General features: G+C 42.1%; 1 protein-coding gene across 1 annotated transcript in view; it reads left to right on the top strand.

Moving 5' to 3' along the window:
• The window catches only part of MYO3B (myosin IIIB), a 489,035-nt gene that overhangs the window by 65,836 nt on the left and 400,316 nt on the right, over positions 1–22,883 (top strand). The window contains exon 7 of the mRNA XM_025405350.1: positions 2,119–2,264. Within this exon, the coding sequence (XP_025261135.1) occupies positions 2,119–2,264 (146 nt within the window). The remainder of the gene's footprint in view (positions 1–2,118; positions 2,265–22,883) is intronic.

The raw sequence follows: 22,883 nt of genomic DNA on the forward strand, positions 1-22,883 counted from the left end.
ACCACACCCACACGGCCTGGGGAAAACAGGCGAGGGGTCCACAAAAAAAAAAAAAAAAAAAAAAAAAAAAAATAACATGTTAAAAGTATGACAGGATATTCTATTTAGAAGATGGGGCTGGGGCCGGGCCAAGGATGTGGATTTGTAGAAAATGTTCTCCAGCTCAGAAGAGAAGAGTACAGGGCAATGATGAGAACGAGAGCACAGGGTCTAGAGCAAGGCAGTTGGCACATTTCACCAGGCCTTACAAGTCCAATGCACTGTCTGGAAGAGAGCAGGAATACTAGTTTTCTATCACTGCCATAACAATACCACAAACTTAGTGGCTTAAAACAAACACCTGTTTCTTAGTCTTAATCTGTTTCATGCTGCTGTAACAGATTATCTGAGACTGGGTAATTTATAAAGAACAGAAATTTATTTTGTCACAGTTCTAGAGGCTGGGAAGCCTAAGGTCAAAGTGTTGGCATCTGGTGTGGGCCTTCATACTGCGTCCTCACATGGCAGAATGCAGAAGGGAGCAAACCCAGTCCTGCAAGCCCTTTTCATGGTAGTATTAATCCATTCACAAGGGCAGAATTCTCATGACCTAACCACCTCCCAAAAGGATCCACCTTCCATTGATTGCATTGGGGATTACATTTCTAACACATGCATTTTGGGAGACATGTTCAGACCATAGCAGTTATGTTATGATTCTCTAGATCAGAAGTCCAGTATAAGTCTCACCAGGTTAAAATACTCTTCTCCATTTGGAAGTGTCCCAGGCATCTCAGACTTAATATATCCTAAATGGAGCTCCGCTCTTCACCCCAAACCTGCTCTTCCTACTGTCTTCATCATCTTAGTAAATACCAGTTCTATTCTGGTGGTTGCTCATGTCAAAAACTTTGGAGTTTTCCTTAGCTCTCCTTTCTTTTAAGCCCTGTTCAGCAAATCCAGTTGGCTCTACATTCAAAATTATATCTAGAATCTGATTATTCTCATCATCTCACAATCTCTCATCTGGATCCCTGCACTAACATATTGAACTGGTTTTGTTTCTTCTTCTCATAATCTATCTTCTGCACAGTAGCCAGAGTGATCTTGCTAAAACATAAGCTAGATCTGTCACTCCTCTGCTCACCACAGTCGGTTGTCCCATCTCATTTGGAATAAAAAAGCCAAAGACATTATGACGGCCTAAGAGGGTGGCTCTATTATTCTAGTCTTCCTGTGCTCACCGTTACAGGTGTTGCCCCCTCACTGGTGTTTTGGATCATCAGAAATCGAAGTTTCCCACCTGACCATGGCCATTGGTCATCCTGGTGGCAGACTTTAAGTGAAATAGGGGTTCCTGATCCTCCACGTCCTCTGGCTCACTCCCAACTTCTCCTATCGCCATTGTGATAGTCATCAGAGTCTGAGTGTAGGAGATGTTCTTGACTGACTCAATAAGTTGATAAAAACATTCCTCCACAGGGTTACATACTCCTCAACCCAATGACAAGCCCAGGGTCATTTTCTGGTTCTGCTGCTCTTGTACCTAGTCAGGCCAAGTAACTGGAATGGCAGCTGTTTCTACGATGTACACCATTGTTGGAGTTTGAGGAGGGGAAAGATGCTCTTAGAAAAAGGGGAGGGTGGAGTGGGGTCATTTTTACTTTATATTAACCATGTGAGTCTTCCAACATCTCTCTGCTTAGCTGGTCATACTCTTGGGGATTTCATGCATCTCAAAGTACACAAACATCTTTGAGAACAATTGTTTCTTGTTATTGAATTCAGTAGCTGGTAATGAGGTGAAGGATGTAGACAAAGCCTTTCCTTAAAGAATAGCAGGGTTGGGATGGTGTGGTATACACTGGCTTTCTCCCCTTGCGCTGTTCTTGGTACTTGGACGGTTCGATACATGCTTTTTAAAAACAAAACTGACACATTTTTAAAAGTTAATGAACGAATAAGATAATAAATTAGTTACGCACAAATAAGGCCTAGAATACACACATCTCATTACTGGAATTCAATAACATTGTGGCCAAGGAAACTGTGAAGGGGGCTAAGATCAGCCCAGGGTCTTTTTAGGACATCTGATGTGGCAGTCGGGTTGATGTGTTGTGTCCCGCTTTTGTCTAATAGGTCATTGCCTGTGAGCAGCAGTATGACTCTTCCTATGACGCTCGCTGTGACGTCTGGTCCTTGGGGATCACAGCTATTGAACTGGGGGATGGAGACCCTCCCCTCTTTGACATGCATCCTGTGAAAACACTCTTTAAGATTCCAAGGTAAGACACAAGATGGCGCTCTTGACCCATTAGTTCTTTGTGAAAGTGTCTAGTTAGAGGGATAATAAATAGTTTGTAAGCAATTTCCCTCCAAACCTGACAAAGCCTGATTGTGAAATATATTTTCTTTGAAAAAACAAGGGGGGTGGAGGGGGATCGAGAAGAGGATGTTCCTGAAAGATAACATACCCCAAGGAATAATAAGACCATGTTGGAACAATTGCATATTTTTTAGCACTCAGCTTTTTCTGAGATATTCATTTTTTGTACTTTGCACGATAAGACTACGAATGGAATTGTGAATTAAGTAATCTGTCTAAATGCTAGTGTTTTCTTTTTAATTACATACTTTCTCTAGTATTCAGTGTAAACATATGTGTATCATATTGCTGTATTCACTCAGACCAGTATTGAAATGTATCAGAAAATGTTACATCAGCACTATAGATCTTACTCTCCATCCCTTAATTTCTGTCTCAATGGAAAATTGTGCAGAAAGAGGTCTGTTTGGAGAGCATTTAAATGCAAGTATACTTTCTATTCTGTGTATTCATTAGGGGTTTGTACAAGAGGTTGGGTTGTGTTTCATTGGAATCGGGCTGATGTGTGGCCAGCTCACGGCTCTAGTTACAGAAAATGAAGCTATCCAGGGATGCCTTCCCAACCAGGGTGCAGATTGAGAGATAATTTGTACCTTCCAAATGTCTCTTTCAAAAGAAGGCTCTGGGCAGGCTGGGAGCCATTTAACTGCCTTAACAATACAAGTGTTGACCTTTCCTTATCTGCACAATCACACAGCTATCACAGCCTTTAAAAATTTCTCCTGATTGCAATTTGCATTTCTGATTAGGTCTATTTATATGCAGATGAGGCTCTCTGGTGTTCATCATCATAATGTTATCATTTTATACCTAATCCAGATGTGAACAACCACCAACCACTGTTCCAAAAATGATTCCCACCCAAGCCAGAGTTAGTCTTTTGGCTTTTTCGAATCACAAAAACAGGTCACAGTGATTAGAGGAGCAGACGAAGCACCTGGCTTTTTAGATTAATAGTCTGGTGAGCATTCAAAAGGATATAAGAATGCAGGAGCTAAAAGCTGCATTGTGTATAGTAAGAAGTCAGAAAATGGGAAATGGTGTCTGGAATGATTTGTGTGTGCGCTTTGATTTTTTACAAATGGTTTACCCCTCACCATTTATTTAATGTGGCAACATAATTTCCTGAATATCAGGATTAAGGTATAGCTTCTTATTAGCAAAATACTATGTAGTTTTGATAAGAGATCATCTATATTTTTTTCCTTTCTTGTTATGCATTTGTATATAGACCAGGTGTTCAAAAATTTCTTAAGGTGATAAATGTGAGGCAGCTAAGAGAGAGAGAGAGAGAGAGAGAGAGAGAATGTGTGTGTGTGTGTGTTTAAATAGACCCTTCCACTCCAGTGACTCCACTTAGCTTGCTTCTGTGCCCAGCCAAGCTTCTGATCTCTAATAATCTCTTTATTCTCTCACTACTCGTCTCTTCCATCTTGGGAGAAGCCTCTAGATCTCCAGATGTGGGATACGAGTAACTAAGTCTCCACTGCCTGCCTCGGGACAGAGTGGATCCCAAGAATTGGGCAATTGTTAGAAAAGGATCCTTATCCCAACTTAGTTTAAGGCTTTGCTTCTCTCCTCCTAGTGTAACCTCCTGCCCTTTTAATGTCTCTTGGTTCCTGTGCAAATGATGAATCAGATCGAACTAGGCAATGTCAGCAATAATCAGTCAGCAGATTCTCAGTGTGATTATGTGTGCTCATGTGCGTTCAACACTTGCCATTGTCACAACCTTAGTGGCTGACTTGATGTTCTTGGATAGGAATGATAAGAGGTTTTATTTTATTATTTTAAATCTTAGCATATTTACATACATTGTACAGCTTTCTTCTTCCCCAAACCAGGAAAAAATATGTTGGGTTTATATTCACCAAGTTCTTTACTTTAAAATTACCCTGTCAATTAGAATTGCACAGTTCTCTTTGAAGGGTTACGAATTGACCAAATGTGTGTGTCACGTGTGAGTGCTACTAATTTTTAGTGCTAAAAATGTATCCTTTCCCGAAAAGCTCTTTGATGAAAAGTATAGAAATTAAGCATTTATGTATTTTTAAAAGGCACTCAAATTATTTACCTGTGTGTTTCATTGGAATCGATCTCAGTCAGTGCCTGCCTACCTGCCTGCCTGCCTGTCTGTCTGTCTCTCTCTCTCCATCCCCCACCTCAGTGGAGAAAAGCAAATGAAAAATAATGACAAAAATCCTTTGAATACATTTGGTTTCAGAATCAATTTTTTTTCTATTTGAATGTGACTATTTTCAGTGTTTTGGAATTTCTTGTCAGTGAAACAATGAAATCCATTTCAGGGTATGCTGGGATCTAGAATACTGTGTGTGGCTTCTTCCTCTGGCTTTCCTCACTGACCTTTTCCCTGCAACCCTTTCTTTACTGGAAATAAATTGAGTACATTACCAAGTAAGGGAAGAAAATAAAACCTTGATTGAGTCAGGGAAGAAGTGACTTTCACAAGTTGGAAAAAGATTTATGAGTTAATGAAGTGCTGGTTACCTGTGAGCCTCAGATGTCAATAAAACAGGTAATTAGGAAGGTTCCCTGGGTACTGTCAGGAAATAGGAAGCAACTTGCCTTGATGTGGTTGATTCGCCTGTACATGGGTCTCCTTGCTTTTCCCTTTTCTTCCTTTATCCACTTTCTCCTTTCGCTTGACCTTCACATTAGAAGATCTCACACAAGGTCATCATGACCTGTCTTTGAAATACTGCGTGACTCACAATCTTTCCCACTTTGCAACACATAGAAATTATCTGCTGATTGGCAGGGCATCCACTATTTGCTGAACCTGTCAGCATGTGTCATCTCGTCTAATGCCTTTGCTCCAAAAAAGTCACCCCTCTCTGACTGTCACTGCTCTGTCTGCTGCTATTTTTCCCCAGGAGTTATAAGAGAGCAAATGAATGAAAATCATTTCTCTCAGCATCAGTGGATTCAGCTCTCTCTCATGACTCTTTACTGAGGACTTCTTTAAAATTCCAGAGGCTTAAAAGGATCTTGAAGATGACCTGGATATATTTTTCACTTAAAAAGAGATCCGTTTCATAGATATAATTCAAGAATCAACAGAGTTAGTGGAAATATACAATTATGTTGGTCTCTTGACAAGCAGGTATCTTTCCTTAGCTTTGAGTCTTTGGCTAATGACCCCCTCAACTTCCATAGAGGGGAGCGAGGAAGACTGTGGGCATCAGTGTGATTGTGTTCACTGGTCAGTCACTGGAGAGAGCTGCATCATCTGCCCATTTATTTGGGGCCAGGTAGGAGCTGACTCTGTCCAGTGTCTCGTCACACATTGAATACTTCCACTTTATTCCTTGTGGGAAAATGCAGAATGTTTTCAGGATTCTCAGCAGAAATGTCTTTGGCTGGAAGTGGACAGAACAGGCTGGCCCGAACATTCCAGTCCCTGAAGCTGGTGATTTTCCCTTCCCAAAGAGAATTTCCCTGCAGTACACAATTCAAAAAAAGGAGAGCTCATGATAATCACCAATTTGCATTTCGGCTTGTTTCCTTCACTAAATCTAGGTTGTTCCAAAGTCACCTGGACCCAACTGTATTTGTTTCTTAGGGCTGCTACAGCAAATGACCACAAACTTGGTGGATTAAAGCAACAGACATTTATTCTCTCACAGTTCTGGAGGCCAGAAGCCCCAAAACAGCAGGTCAGCAGGGCCATACTCCCTTTGAAGGCTCTAGGGAAGAATCTGTCTTTGCCTCTGCCAGCTTCTGGTGTCTCCAGCTTTTCCCTGGCTTGTGGCAGCATGATTCCAACCTCTGGCTTCATCTTCACGTGACTGCCTTTCCCACGTCTTTGGGTCTTCTTCTCTCATCTCATGTAAGGACATAGACTTAGGGCTTATCCTAATTCAGGATGATTTCATCTGGGGATCCTTGCCTTAATTACATCTGCGAAGATTCTTATTCCAAATGAGGTCACATTCTCAGGTTCTGAGTAGACATATCTTTTGGGGTTCATAATTTAGCCCTTTATACCAACCAATTTTTATGTTTACCAAATTCCCTGAGAAACTAATTTGGGGGCAAGATACAAGACAATTAGCTCAATGATGATGGAAAAATAATAGCTGCTAAGGTCTGTCAAGTGCTAACTATGGGGCAGGTACAGTGTTCTGTGTTTTAGCTACAGAAATGCATTTAATCCCCACAGCAACTCTGGGAAGTAAGTACTGTCACCACTCTTTTTTCCAGATGAGAAAACTCAAGGATGTTAGGCAGGCTTGCTTCCTCTGGTCATGCACCCAGGGAGGAAAAATGATTTGCATCTGAGAAGTTTGACTCTAAAGCCCACACGTTTTGCTACTACATTGAAAAGTTAAAGCCCTTCCTTAAATTATATTATGTGTTGATGAATTATGTGTTGAGCACTGAGGGGACTGGGGTATATAGAAATGAATAGAAAGTGGTCCTGCCCTTTAAGAAGCTTACAGTACAATATCTTTCCTTCTGCTCTCAATTTTAAGCTGACATTATCAACCTGAAAGTTAGAATTTTATTAGCATCATGACTGAATCAGCCAAGAAACTGAAGAACAGAAATCAAGAATGTTGTCATAGGTGAACATAGGCTGTCTTTGGCTCATTGATTTATGACCCCAAGCCAGAAATCTCTCCCTTCTCCAAATCCCGCTTCAAGCAACTGCTTTTTAGTTTCTAATTTAGAACACTTAAGACAAGTTTTTAAACTAAAGAATTATAGAACACATGTTATATAAAAGCAGAAAAATACTTCAGGATATCATCATTCTCACCCAGAAATTTGTCCCATCTCACCTTCCTTGCAAAGCTGTATCTCCCATGTCAGGGCTATTTCTAGTATAGCCAACACCTTCTCCCCCTTTGCCTCTCTTATTTTTTCTCTTCCCTTTCATTTATTTATTTTTTTAGTGGGAAAAGCTCATTCTTGGTCTTGAGGAAAATGGAAATATGTTTCTGGCATCCTAAGTTGGAACACATTTTCTCATGAAAGCAGTATTTTCAATGGTTATTTGGGAGGATGCAGTAGAATAGCTGAAGTTCTCTACTTTGGATGCATTATTAGGTTTTTGTGGCTAAATAGAACTGTATGACCTGGTCTAAGGACTTAGGCTCTCTCTAGAGCTTTATCCTTATGGAAAAAGAAAATGCCTTCCAAGTTCTAAACTACCAATGTACAAAAGCACTTTGGAGCACAATCCACTGGGAACGTGGGAATGCCCATGTCCTCTACCCTAGGACACCTTTAACTTTGTTCATCCAGACTCAGGCTTGGATTGGGTGCTCAAGTTTGCTGTCAAGGAGCACATCAGTTTACTGCCTCCTCCTCATTTATCGGTAAAGGTGAAATGGAGAGAGTTTGGATAACAAAGAGGAGAAATTAAATTTTTGGGAACCTAGGGTCTGGATCCTTGTGGGCTGCCTGGATGCTGGGGGTAGTGGGGCTCAGATGGGCAAGTGACTGCTTGAAACATTTGTGTGTCTATTTGAAAAGCTTCCTCAGGAACTCAGTGCCTACAATCGACTCTTGTCCTGAAATAGGATCCTTGGGCTAAATTTTTATCTTACATAGGCATTTTTTTTTTTTTAAAGATTCCTTTTGATTCTGACTTTCCTAATTCACAAACCAAATTGTTCGTATATGGGAAGCAGTAGTCCCTGCCTGCTCCTCAGCTGTGAGATGCAGAGGCAGCAGGGAGCTCTGAGTCACCAGTAATTGTCTCACTATTACAGAATTGTCACAGGACATTTTCCTTTAGGGCTGTGAAATATAAAGAAAAGAAATTAAAACTAAACTATTGTTGAAGTGTAATGAGTGAGGGGTGGTGAGTGTTTAATGGCACAGTGAGGCTGGATTTGCCCTGGGGAGTGTTGGTTTCTCTTCACCAACCCAGGTCACTTAGCTATTGGCCTTTTGAGCAATGAATCCTCACAATCCAAGCTTCACTCATAAAATAAGAAGTGCTAGAAGAATTAACATCATTTAGCATTTATTGAGTGCCTAATAGCAAAAAAAGCTTTAAAATATTCCAATACAAAAACAATTATTTCTTAGGAATCTTTTTCTTTCTTTGGGAGATTTCTAATCCCATTTTTAATGGATTGCCTTCAGTATATACCCCGCTCCAGATCCCCAGAATATCTTCTGGGCCCAGGACTTGACACTCCATTTCCTTGGAACCCAGTAGCTGGAGGCATCTGGCAGAAATGCCCCAGAAGGATTTCACTCTGTGGAAGCCATTTCCAAATTATTTTTAAATTCGAGTTGAGCAGCTGGGGCTGTTCAGTCCTGTGGAGGTACTGTTTGCTGTTCCCTGCCTGAGTCCTGGCAGGCAGGGAGAATTTAACTTTGCAAGGTTTCATCTGGGGATCAGGTGGCAAAGCAGGAACATGCCTTCAGGGACTTTGGGTCCCCACCACCACTGAGTAAAGCTCACCCTGAGAGAAAGGCCAGAGGTGCGAGGGGTTGATTCATAGCGCTATCTGTGCCTTCTTCTCATTACCCTGGTTTCATTATTTTGGCACCACTGACTGTGGCTAATTCCAACCCAGCTCCTAAATGATGGAGAGACAGGCAAAGAGGTAGGCAAGGAAACAGAGCTCCAAATTGTACTAGAGTTGAAGCACCCTGGTTTCCTCTCTACTCCAGAAAACACTAAGGAATAAAGGTGAGGAATAATTCTAACTGCCTTTATGGGTTGGCATAATGGTAGGGGCAGGGGTAAGATAGGGATGAAGTGCAAGGAGGTGATAGTCTTAAGGAAGGTTCTCACAGGTGGAGCTGTCCATTCCTGGATGATCCTAGAGTCAAGTGAAGCCAGTATCATTAGAAGGAAAATATAGTATAGTGGTCCAGCATGGTTGTTTGTATCAGTTAACTATTAGTATGTAACAAACCATCCCCAAACTTCATTGCTTAAACAACAAACATTTATGATTTTTCATGAGTCTATGGTTGCTCTGGTTCTGCAGATCTTGGCTGGGCTTTCTCATTCATCTGTGATCAGTTGATGATTTGGCTGTGTTGGTTGGTCTAGGATAGCCTTGGCTAGGATGACTTGGCTCAAGTCCATGTGGTTTCTTATCCTCCAGCAGGCTAGCCTGAGGTAGTTCTCATATTGGTGGCAGGATTTGAAGCATAGATAGAGGAAGGAATAGAAAATTGGACCAGTTTTGCTATTAGGTTGTTCCAGTGTTCTACAGTCAATCTGCACGAGTTCAACTAGCAGCTCCATCACTTTCAAGTTCACCAGTGTGAACTTGACCAAGTTACTCCATGTCTGTGTGTCTCAGTGTCCTCCCTTATAAAATGAGGATATGAATAATATCGACCTCATAGAGCTATTGTGGGAGTTAAAGAATGTAAAGTGCTCAGAACAGTTCATAGTAAGCATTCAATTCATGCTGGGTGCTACCAAGGAAAATATCTCAAGGGCATATTTATATTGTAAGGAATTTTCTTTCCCTTGTAGCTGAAGAATGGAAAGCTTCTGTTCAAAAAGAGCCACCCATGAGATCAGTCATTTGAACGTTTAGCTAATTGATTGATTGCTGATTGTATGAGGAATTAAGAGAGAATGAAGGATGATTTCTCAAGTCCCTATTACTTACATTGCATCTATGTGAAGGACTCTGCCATTAGTATCCATTGTCACAACTCCTTTGTAAATAGACACACTCTTAAGAGATGTGGTCACACACACCTCGCCCTCACACACATACATGAATGCTGTGACAGGAACTGCACATGAGGAAGCAGGGCTGGCCTTAGTCTCCACTCCCATGATGTCTCCAATGAGTGGTGATGCTGTTATCCTCTGAAGAGAACTAGGGCCCACTGGGGGGGTCAAACAGTAAAACACCATCTTGCATGAAACATGAGGTTTGATAGAGCATCTACTACCACCATCCCCCAAAGTGGCTCTGTCCTAGCCAGATGGAATGATGTCTTCCTTCTGAGTACCACACCAAAACTGCCACAAGGGAATCTTACCCTGCCGGAACTCTAAACCCGAAGCTGACATTTCAAACTGGGATTCAGATACCTGGGTTCTGGTTGTGCTACTGCTCTGTTACTATTCCCTCATTTCACCTTTCAGAGGGGAATAAATGGCTACCATTCTTAAGCAAGACTGTTCTGCACTCAGATAGCAGGGCTTATGTGAAGTTTTCTTAAGTATCCTCTCTACATTCTATGGCTTTTCAATAGAGAGGAATGAGAATAGCTACCAACTGCAGGGCTGGGGCCACTCACTACAGCCGCAAGTCTCACCCAGGACAGGGTCCTCAGTCCTTGCTCTAGATGAGAATACCCTGGGCGCTTTAAAAAAATACCAGTGCCTGGGTACTGTTCCCCAAGAATTTCAATTTAATTGGTTTGGGTCAAGTTCAGCATTTATATACAAATACAATTAATTTTACAGATAAATTTTTGGGATAACACGCATATTATTGTATATTTGCAAGTACCCTAGATGATTCTGAAGGGGTTGAGTAAAACCCTTCCCTGAAACAACTATCAGACCCTTGTTTGTTTTTTTGTTGATATTTTAAAACTACGGAGTCTCCCTCTGGAAATTCTTGCTCCTTCCTTCTCTATTCCCATCCCATGGTTGAGAATTGAGAAATGAGAGATGATATCAATGGGACTGTGTTGCACATTATGAAGAATGTAAAGTAGAAAAAAAGATTCTAGCAGAATAGCCAGTGGTGATGTTATAGGTTAAACTGTGGTATGCCCCCCACAAAAAGATATGTTGAAGTTTTAACCTCCAGTACTGTGTTTGGAGATAGCATCATTGTGGACATAATTAGCTCACTTAAAATGAGGTTATACTGGAGCAGAGTTGATCCTTAACCCAATGTGACTAGTATCCTTAAGAGGAAAATTTGGACACAGACACACACACACACACACACACACACACACACGCGCGCGCGAACATCATATAAAGAGAGACACACAGGAAGAAGGTCACACTAGAAGAGGCAAGGAAGGATCCTTCCCCAGAGGCTTCAGAGGGAGCATGGCCCTACCAACACCTTGATTTTGGGTTTCTAGCTTCCAGAACTGTGAAAGCATAAATTTCTATTGTTTAAAGCCACCTGACTTGTGGTATTTTCTTATGGCAGCCCTAGAAAACTAGTACAATGACTATCTAGTTTGGAGTCCATTGCTCCTAGTAGCATCCTGGAGGTCTGCCTAGGGCATGGTTAGGGATGGGACAATGCAGGGAGGGAGGGAGGTACTCTTCCTGGGAGAGTCCTAGGGTGGGTATGGGGGTTAGATTGGCCAGCCTTCCATTCTTCAACCCCTAAGTGGCATTTCTGTAGAAGTCAAGACAATCTTACATAACGTGCTTGTCAGGTCTCAGTCTGCTTCTGGGTACGTGAGAGATTCTTCCTCTCCCTTGCTCCAGACAGCTGAGCCAAGAACTTCCTTTTCTATCCAGACTCTTCTACAGTGCTCAGGGTGGAGAAGGGAGCTCTACATTTCTTCTCTGAGTTCTTCCCAGACTCAGTATTTCCAGAATTGAGTACAGAATAAAGACATGGCTTTTAACCTTCAATCTTTCCATCTCAGAACAAAGTAGTACTTGGGGGCATTGAGAGGTAGCTGTTGTGGACTATCGGCCACAGGCCTATCAGTCCTTCAGAGGACCTGTCCTCTGAAGTTAGAATTTCCGAGAAGATTCAGGCGTCCATCTGGGCAAGGGTCAAGTACTTGTGGAATATGATCCAAAGAGCAGCACGATCTGCTTCTTATGTCCCAAAGGGGCTTAAAACCTGCACAGAGGGCAGGCAGCATCCTGACATCATGCTTCATCCTGGTCATGGGGAATGGGCATTGACTTCTACCACACCTCATCAAGGTTTTGTTCTTTATCTCCACGCCAAACAACTGGCCCATTTAGGGTGTCTTAGTCCATTCAAGCTGCTATAACACAATACCTGACTAGACTGGGTAGCTTATAAACAGTAGAAATTTGTTCCTCACAGTTCTGGAGGCTGGGAAATCCAAGATCAAGATGTCATCAGATTTGGTGTCTGGTGAGGGCTCACTTTCTGATTCATAGATGGTACCTTCTTGCTGTGTCTTCACATGGGGGAAGGCATGAGGGAGTCTCTCTTAGGCCTCTTTTATAAAGGTACTAATCCCATTCATGAGAAGTTTGTCCTCATGGCCTAATTTCCTCCAAAGACCCCATTTCCTACAACAATCACACTGGTGATTAGATTTCAACCTATGAGTTTTGAAAGGACCTAAGCATGCAGGCCGTAGCATAGGGAATGGTGAGGAGCACTGTGTGGGGAGTACCCTCCTGAACCCTCCTCTCTTATTGCTTCCTCTACATCTGAACCTTCAGCTCTTGCTTCCTTTGGCCTCATATTCTTGGTGGCAAGTTTGGCTTGCTCTCTGGATTCATGGTTCCTAGCTCCCCCTCTTTCTGTGCCACCTGTTGCTTGGACTGGAAGCTCTTGTGTTCATGCTGCATTACTCATCAGTCTTGATTGGCAAGACCCCTCCTGGCTGCCCTTACTCTTACAGTCCACACTCATCTCTGATGAAAATCTCTCTTTCTTTCCTCCTTCCTTCCAGAAGAGTGAAGGGATAGGAAGTTTCCCACTTGAAGGACTGAGGAGGGGTTTAAAATTAGTCACACCTAGGCCTCCAAGTCACAGGGATCCTATCTGCCTGATAATACCGCTTTATATTTATGTGGTTGTGATGTCTTCAGGCTCAATCCCTTACTAGCAAGATCTGAGCTGCATACCTCTTGTGTTAGTTTTAAGAAACTACAGTAACAAATTACGATAAATTTAGTAGTGTAAAACAGCAGATTTTTTATCCTCTAGTTCTGAAAGTCAGAAGTCTGAAATGGGTCTCCCTGGGCTAAAATCAGGGTGTCATGGGGCTGTATTCCTTTCTGGAGGCTCTAGGGGGCAATCTGCTTTCTTGCCTTTTCCAGCTTCTAGAAGCTGCCTGGATTTCTTGACTTGTGGCTCCCGTCTATCTTAAAAGCCACCAGTGGCTGCTTTAGTCTTTCTCACATTGCATCACTCTGATACTGTATCTTCTACCTCCCTCTCCCCCAGTTTAAAGACCCTTTTGATTATATTGGACCCACTCAGGTAATCCAGGATAATCTTACTATTTTGTCAGCTGATTAGTAACCATACCTGCCTGGAAACTCAATCCTCCCTTGCCATATAACCTAATATATTCACAGGTTCTGGGTATTAGGACATGTACATCTTTATTCTGCTTGCAACACTTCCCAAAGTATTGCCCAATAATTTTTAGAAACCTTCAAGAGCGTGCTCCTTATGTACTCATAGCCATTTTGAGCTATCATTATTGTGTGACCTCTGCCTTGTCATTTCTCTTCCATCTAGTTCTTCTTTGGCCACGTTTACTGCCTGCTTATCTACCATGAGAACATTTAGGCCTTTGCGGGCTACTCATTCTGGTTACTCCCAAAGCCTCCAGTCCTGGGTGCCAAAGCACTGGGTTCCACCCAGAGGAAAGGAGGTAGCCCCCGTCCTGAGCTCTGAGCCATTCTCCACCACTTAGTTCCCTGAGCACCTCTGCTTGTGGCCAGAGCCTCACCATTTTGGCTCTCCTCTCTCAACAGAGTAACATCCACTCCCTCTATATAAACAGGCCCTTCTATTTTTATCCTTATTCTTTTAATTAGTCCAAGGAACTAGAGAGAAAACAAACCCACACCACCCTGCCCACCTTCCTCCACATTTCCTCTGCCCCAAACCTAACCCTTTTGGCCTCAGCAGTTTAGTAACAGATGTTCTTATTAGTATCAACATTTGCTTGAGGGAGAAGAGAAATAAGGGAGAGTTACTGACTATTCCTTTGGTCTCCAATGTGGGAGCATCTGAACCAATCCCTTGGAGTGCAGAGAGAAAATATTAGAACTTCTGTTCATAAGTATTTCAAATCGAAAAACAAGAAACAAATTATGCTTTCCTATTACTAGGTATAAAGATGATCACTGCTGCCTTTGCTCAGTCCAAATGTCGGACAGTCCTGTCTGGTTGGGTTTACAGATGAATCATGAGGGAGCTCCACAGCAAAAAGGCTGAGGAAGCTCTACTTGTGGGTTCAGTTCTAGAATTCTGGAAAGCATTTTCATTTAAGGGTGCCTCATTAATGGTTATATGGCAAACGTCCTTGAGTTTCAACTAAAGAGACCTTCACAGAATGGACAAATGGCTTTAAAAGATTTCTGTAAGGAAACCTCAGACTGAATCTAATTCTTCTAATACAAGCAAAAGTGAGCAACAGAAAAAATTGGCTGAAATGCTGACACTTATCCTCCTATGACAAGCTCTTCATCAGCCACTTGAGATTTAGAACAATGACAGCTAATCAGGTCTGCCAAGAAATCATTAAAAAATTCAAAATTACCATGAAGACTATTGGAAATAGGGATTTATATCCACTATTATTGATGATGAGCCCTCTTCATAAGTGTGTTTTATGCATGAAGTTATTAGCATGACACCATCAAGATTATGCAGCATTCAGATCAGAAAGATAAACCACTATAATTCAACTACAAAATATTTTGTGGGTGCTGTTAAAACATGTTATTTATTTCATCTTACTCATTTTAAAATTTAGTAACACTTGTACACAACTGATAAGAAAAGAAGTAGTTACTGGACCATGTACTCAACATTTGTTACTGATGAAGTGTGCAGTCAAAAAAGTTTGGAGACCACTGTCTTAAACCACTAGCTTTGGGCCCCAGCCACTGTGAAATGGGAGCGTTCCCAGACCCCCATTGCAGAATGTGACAGGGGTGTGGCTTTTCTGTTCTGTTGCCACTGCTGCTCAAACCCATTACAGGAAGTGGGGCATGCAGATGGACAGGTGCAGGAGCCCAAGTGGGCGTGTGTTAACAGTGAGTTCCATTAGGTTTGCCATCCATGGATGGCTTAAGTGTTAACCAGTTCAGTAGATCCTCTGCCTTTTTGCAATGGTAGAGGGCCAGTGTGACAGCCTTCTGTATCCCGAGCTCTTTTCCAGTGTCCCAGAAGAACTGGGTCACACACAGACTTGAAGAATGTTGAATGCGGGGTTTTATTGGGTGGTGGAGGTGGCTCTCAGCAGGATGGATGAGGAGCTGGACAGGGGATGCAGTGGGAAGATGAATTTGCCCTGGAGTTTGGCTGCCTAGCAGCCAACTCTCCCATTGTTCCCAGCCGAACTTCTGATGTTCAGACTTTCCTTCTCTTCTGATGCCGTTCTGCCATTTGTCTGCTTGTCTGCGCTTCTTCTGGAGCGTGGGGTTTGAAGTTTATATAGGTACAGGCAAGGGGGTATGGGGGGCCAAAAAGCAACTAGTTGGGGTGCAAAAACAGGAATGCCTATTCTCACTTAGGGCCATGGGTATTCAGGCTTGAGGATGGGGCCTTTGCCAGGGAACCACCCTCTTCAACCTAGTGTTTCCCTGTCTCCTGTCCGTGTCAACTGTACATAGCTTTTTTACAATTGTTTGTCCTTTCACAATTTACATTTACTGTCTTATATAGTTTCGTTGAATCTTTACTGCAACTCTGATAGGTAGGGTTTTTTTTTTTTCTTCATGTTAAGAGTTCAGAGGATTCAGGACTCAGTGTCGTGATTTGCTCAAGGTCACACAGTTAATAAAAACAAGTAAGTGGCAGAGGGCAAGCTTGAAGGGATCTGCATTCAATCAAGATTGATTGCAAAATGCACCATTTTTAGGAAAATGGTTTTTATGGGTTGAATTGTGTTTCTCAGAAAAGATACATTGAAGTCCTAATCCCCAGTGTCTCAGAATTTAACCTTATTTGGAAACAGGGTCTTTACAGAAGGAATCAAGCTGAATGAAGTCATCAGGGTAGACCCTAATTCAGTATGACTGGTGTCTTTGTGGAAAGGAGTTAATTTAGACCCAGAGACAGACACATAGAGGCCCAGAAATGCCTGGGCTACCAGAAGCTGAAAGAGGCAAGGAAGGATCCTTCCCTTACAGGTTTTAGAAGGTGAATGGTCTTGACGAAACCTTGATTTTGGATTGATAGTTTCCAGAATTGTGAAACAATAAATATCTAAGCCAGCTAGTTTGTGGCACTTTGTTATAGCAGTTCTAGGAAACTTGATACAATGGTCCATTGCTCTGAAACGAGTCTAGGATCCAAAAGCAGCTAAAACCACTGATATAATCCAGTACAACCGTAAGCAGAGGAGGAAGCCCGGAGACCGGGAGTGAGTTTTCCTATGTGATATGGCTAGTTAGAGAGATGGCTAGTTAGATCCATGGCTGGATCTCATACATTCTGACTCCTAAGTTCAACTTTAAGGCCAGGAGAAGTGAATGTGGGGAAGTTGGCTTACCTCTCTCATCATTAGGCTTGGGGATCTGCCTTGATCTGGCATAGTTCACCATTCTTCCAATGACTTCAGAGGAACAAATGGAAAATATGTTGCATCTTTGCCTTGATGATAATGCACTTACCTGAAGATCACAGTCCTCCTGCTGGCTCCACCGTTCACTCCCTTCCTTTCCACAGTTTGCATATTATCACTTCAGTGTCTATTAAAAAGGAAAAAAACCCAACTGTTACTAAATATGTATATCTACAAGGAAATAGTTCATTGGATTGGTAATAATATGTTCTCCAACTGGAAAGGGATTTTAAAAAGTCAATGCACCTGGCACAAAATTGTAAGTAAGGAAAGAATGACCTTAGGGAAAAAATGTTTGCCAAATGAGTTTGGCAAAATACAAGGCATTTAATTAAAATTATTTTAATTCTCTAAGAGCATGTGTATGAGTAGTGGCCTACTTACACATGGACTGTAAGTTGATGCTTGGAACTAGTTTATTCAATCATTTATTAAATAGTTTTTGAGTATTTACTATGGTCAGGAACTGTATCAGGCATGGCAGTAAACAAAACAGTCCCTCTCCTCATGGAGCTTACGTTCTAGAGGGGGAAAGAAATAATAAACAAGTAAAAATAAATAATATGCTAGGTGGCAATATGTGCCTGTATGAAGAAAAATAAAGTGAGATAAAGAGAATACAGAGTGACAGTTGGGGTGGGGTTTGTTACATAATGTGCTGAGAGAAGGCTTCTCTGATGAAGAAAAATGTCTCAAGGGAATAAGGGAGCAAGCCACATTTAGAGGAAGCATAAGTGCAAAGGTCCTGAGGTGGGAATGAGGTGGGGGACATGGTGGGGACATTTTAGGAACAGCAGGAGACCAAGGCAGCTGGAGCAGGTGAGAATGGTGGAGAGTGATAGGAGACGATGCCTGGAGAGAGCTGGGGACAGATCATGTAGTGCCTTGTGAGTTATTGTAGTGATTTTGAGTATTTCTGGGAATGAGATAGGAAGCCATTAGGGTTTGGAGTAGAAAAGTAACATGAATTAGCTTCTGTTTTAAAGGGATCTTCTGCATACTATGTGGAGAATGGAATGTTAGGGAAGGAGATGGTAAGAATGGAAGCAGAGACACAAGGTAAGAGGCTCTTGTCATAATTTAAGTAAGGGAGAATGGCAGCTTGGACCAAGGTGGAGGTAGTGAGACATAGTTGGATTATGGATATAATTTGGAGGTAGTGCTGATAGAATTGCTTATGGACTGGATGTAGGGTGTGAGAGGGAGAGAGGACTTTGTGAAAATCTCAAGATTTTTGCCTTGAGCAACTGCAAAACGGAAGTTTCCATTTTCCAAGTTGGAGACGGTTGTGCAAGGAGCTAACTTGGTGGGAGCATGCAGCTGAATCAAGAGTTCCTTTTCAGACATCAAGTTTGAGATGCAAATTTGTCATCTGAGTGGCGACATTGAGTATGCAGCTGATTCAAGTCTGGAGTTGAGTGGAGACACCTAGACTGGAGACATAAATGCAGGAGTCATCAGAGTCTAGATATTTAATGTCATGGGATGAGTAGAATTTACCTGGGCAGTGGGTGTGTATAAAGAAGACAAGAGCTCCTGAGGGCTACTCCCACATTTATAGATAAGAAAGATGAAGAAAAACCAGGAAAGGAGTTTGAGAAGGAGTAGCCATTGAGATAAGAGAAGAATAAGAGGGTGGTATTCCAGAAGCCAAGGAAGAAAGGGCTAAGAGAGTAAATGATCAACTGTATCAAATGGTTCTGAGTCAAGCAAGGTGAAGATTGAGATTTCACCATTGGATATGACAACTCGGAGGAAACTGGTGATGCTGTGAAGAGCTGTTCTGGGGTGATGGGTGGGGGCAGTGATAAGACAGCTGACTAGATGCAGCCAGGAAGTGCCTCTCCCACTGAGAGAAACCAAAATATGCAGTCAATCATCACACTTTGAACAGATCTTTTGAGAAAAAACACAAAGTTGGTAAGAGAGGTGATGTAGACACCAAGATTGAAGAGGGAGGAAGCTGGGAAGCCCACATGGAGTCACTGAGCACCAGGACTAGCTCCTGGTCCTGAAAAGGTTCTCAGGAAGGGGTGAATGAAGGAACTTTGTGGCACTACGCTCCTGCCATAAACCTCTGGGATCCTAGCTAGAAAAGATCCCATGACTCCTACACTGGCAGGAGGAGCTGCCTGTAGAGTAGGCAGAGGTAGAGCTTGAACCTGCATGGAGCCCAGAAGGTTACACTCATGTGGAGCAGCTGCAACAAAACACCATAGATGCCCACTCGCTAAGGCTCTCCAGTTTACTCTGAATGACCACAGCCCCCACTGACTGCCAGCCTGAGAGACAGCAGAGCTGCCTTTCCTGCGGGACTGGGGCGCATCTGATCTGTGTGCTCCCAATGTTTCCTAGCCCCTCCAAAGGCCTCCTGCCTTGCTGCTCCCACAAGACGGTGCACACAACAGAGCCACCACTGTCCTACTTGAGTGTTTTACTAGTGGGTTGGGAACAGTTCAGCACCACCCCCAGTACAGCTGGTGCTTGACCAAGAGGGGTCAGAGGACAAAGCCACAGGCATTATCCCAACTTCCCAGAGTATGAGCACACCACCCAGTGATATTGAGCTGAGATCTGTGGCTAGAGCTTGAGTGAGATAAGAGGCCCCACTCTCAGAACACAAGAGAGGAGTGAGGCACAGGTTCATGTGCCAGCATGGGAAATGGGTATCCCACCCTTTGCAAGACCAGTCTGGGAAGGATGTAGCCTGTTGACTAGCCACAGCTTCTACCTGAGTGAGCCCCATATCCCTGAACACCTGGAATGGTGCAGCAATCTGGGTGCTGCAACACCCAGCTTAGGACAAAACTAGTTGAGTGGGCCTGCTCCTGGGGCAGACACTGGAGGGAGATCTGGTTTGGGAAGAGAGAGCTGGACAGACCCCATAGTCCTCTGCTGGAATAAAAGCCCCAGGCCACAGGTACCACTCCAGCTGCACACCCATGGCACTACTGCCCTGCCTGGGGATCCTATGCCCTTGACTCATTGCATCACCAGAACACCTGCACACATACTCCATCATCCGCTCTGACTCTGCCAGCCTCAGAGGATGAGTGGGTCTCTTTGTGACCTAACCTTTGGCTTGAGCCACTGCTAAGAGAGGTGGGAGTACAGCCCGCCAGGGTCCCCCTTGGAGTGAGGAAACACAGGTGCAATGTCAGTGATTGTAGGAGGCTCCCCCAAAACCCAGGAATGGACTTGGTAAGGGAGTCATCTCTTGTGCACCTCCCCCCTACTCCCACCATCTCTCCCTTCCCAGGGCACTGCTGTGCACATACTGAAATACAAAAAAGGCACATTACTAAGAGCCTATCTGCTGGCCCTTACTCTTAAGAACTGTCTACAGGATTGCAGCCTGAATTATACAAAAATAAGTTCCTTCAGCACTCAACATGTGAAACTCAATCCAGGAAATTAGCTACAACCAAGGAACCCATACAGAGCACTGGCCCTCTGAAAGCACCAGAAACGAAGCCAATTGACTGTATATAACATACACCACAGTCAAACCCTGAAGGGGAAAAAAGCCCAGAACCCCATTTAAGCAACAGCAAAGTCAAAAGAAAAATACCAGGCCCCTCAGATGAGAAACAGTCAGCACAAGAACTCTGGCAATTCAAGAAATCAGAGTGTTTCCTTACCTATAAAGGATTGTACTAGCTCCTCAGCAATGGATCATAACCAAATTGAAATGTCTGAAATGACAGGCATAGAATTAAGAATCTGGATGGCAAGGAGGCTCAACAAGTTTCAAGAGAAAGTTGAAATTCAATCCGAGAAAGCCAGTCGTTTATACAAGAGTTGGAAGATGACATAGCCACTTTAAGAAAAGACGGAACTGAACTTCTCGAATTGGAAAATTCACCACAGGAATTTCAGAATACAGTGGAAGCCTGAACAACAGACTAGACCAAGCTGAAAATTTCAGAGCTCGAAGACTAGTCCATTGAATCAACCCAGTTAGACAAAAATAAAGAAAAATGAATTTTAAAAATGAGCAAAGCCTTTGAGAAATGGATTCTATAAAGAGACCAAACCTATGACTCATTGGCATTCCTGTGAGAGGAGAGAGAGTTAGCAATTTGGCAAACATATTTGGGGATATAGTCCACAAAAATTTCCCCAATCTCACAGGAAGGGTTAATATACAAATTCAAAAAATTCAGAGAACCCCTGCAAGACACTATATAAGATGGCTATCCCTAAGATGCATAGTAATCAGACTTTTCAAGGTCAGTGTGAAAGAAAACTCTTAAAGGCAGCTTAAGAAAAGAGTCAGATAACTTACAAGGGGAACCCCATTATGCTAACAGTGGACTTCTCAACAGATATCTTACAAGTTAGAAGAGAATGGGGGCATATTTTCACCATTTTCAAAGAAAATAAATTCTAACCAAGAATTTCATATCCCACCAAATTGAGATTCATAAGAAAAGGAGAAATAAATTTTTTCCAGGTAAGTAATCATGAAGGAAATTCATTTCCACTAGCCTGGCCTTACAAGAGATCCTTAAAGGATCTCCTGTAAGAATGATACCCACTACCACAAAACTACTGTTAAGGACATAGCCCAACTACGCAATTGAGACTACAAAGCAACTACGCAATTGAGACTACAAAGCAACCATATTGGCTGGTTATTATTAGCAACCAGCTAATAACATCATGACAGGATCAAAACCTCACATAACAATATTAACCTTGAATGTTAATGGTCTAAATGCCCCACTTAAAAGACACAGAGTGGCAAGTTGAATAATAAAACAAAACCCAACTGTCTGCTGACTTCAAGAGACCTATCTCACATGTAATGACACCCATAGACTCAAAATAAAGAAATGAAGAGCTATTATGCAAATGAAAAATAAAAAAGAGCAGGGGTCATTGTTCTTATATTAGATAAAACAGACTTTAAACCAAGAACAGTAAAAAAAAAAAAAAAAAAGGACAAAGAAGGGCATTACATAGTGATAAAAGATTCAATTCCTCAAGAATAATTAACTATCCTAAATATACATGCACTCAACATTGGAGCACCCAGATTTATAAAACAAGTACTTCTAAATGTATGAAAAGACTTAGACACAATAATGGTGGGGGACTTCAACAACCCACTGACAGTGTTAGGATCATCAACACAAAAAACTAAGAAATTCTGGACTTAAATTTGACACTTGACCAATTGGACCTAATAGATGTCTACAGAATACTCCACCCCACAATCACAGAATATACATTCTTCTCATCTCCATACAGAATATATGCTGATCAGCTGCATTCTCAGCTATAAGACAAGTCTCAATAAATTCAAAAAAATTGAAATAATAGCAGCCATACTCTTGGACCACAGTGGAATAAAAATAGAAATCAATACCAAGAATATCTCTCAAAACCACACAATTGCCTGGAAACTAAACAACTTGCTCCTGAATGACTTTTGGGTAAATAACAAAATTAAGGCAGAAATCAAAAAATTATTTAAAATAATTGGTAACAGAGATGCAACATACCAAAATTTCTGGGATGCAGCAAAAGCAGTGTTAAGAGGAAAGTTTATAGTGCTAAACACCTATGTCAAGAAGTTAGAAAGATCTCAAATTAGCAATCTAACATCACACCTAGAGGAACTAGAAAAACAAGAACAAACCCTAGAGCTAGAACTAACTGAAATCAGAGCAGAACAGAACAAAATAGAGGCCCCAAAATACAAAGGATCAATGAAACCAAAAGTTGGTTATTTGAAAAGATAAACAAGATCAATAGACCAGTAACTAAGTTAAAGGAAAGAGAGAAGACTCAAATAAACACAATCAAAGGGCCAGAGCTGACATTACAACCAATCCCACAGAAATACCAAAGGTCTTCAGAAACTATTATGAACACCTTCATACACACAAACTAGAAAATCTAGAGGAAATAGATAAATTCCTGGAAATGCACAACCTCCCAAAATTGAATCAGAAATCAATTGAAACCCTAAACAGATCAATAACAAGTTCTGAAATTGAATCACTAATTAAAAATTTGAAAAACACTGGCAACCTAAAAAGCC

Source organism: Theropithecus gelada, chromosome 12, assembly GCF_003255815.1.
Source record: "Theropithecus gelada isolate Dixy chromosome 12, Tgel_1.0, whole genome shotgun sequence".
NCBI lineage: Eukaryota > Metazoa > Chordata > Mammalia > Primates > Cercopithecidae > Theropithecus > Theropithecus gelada.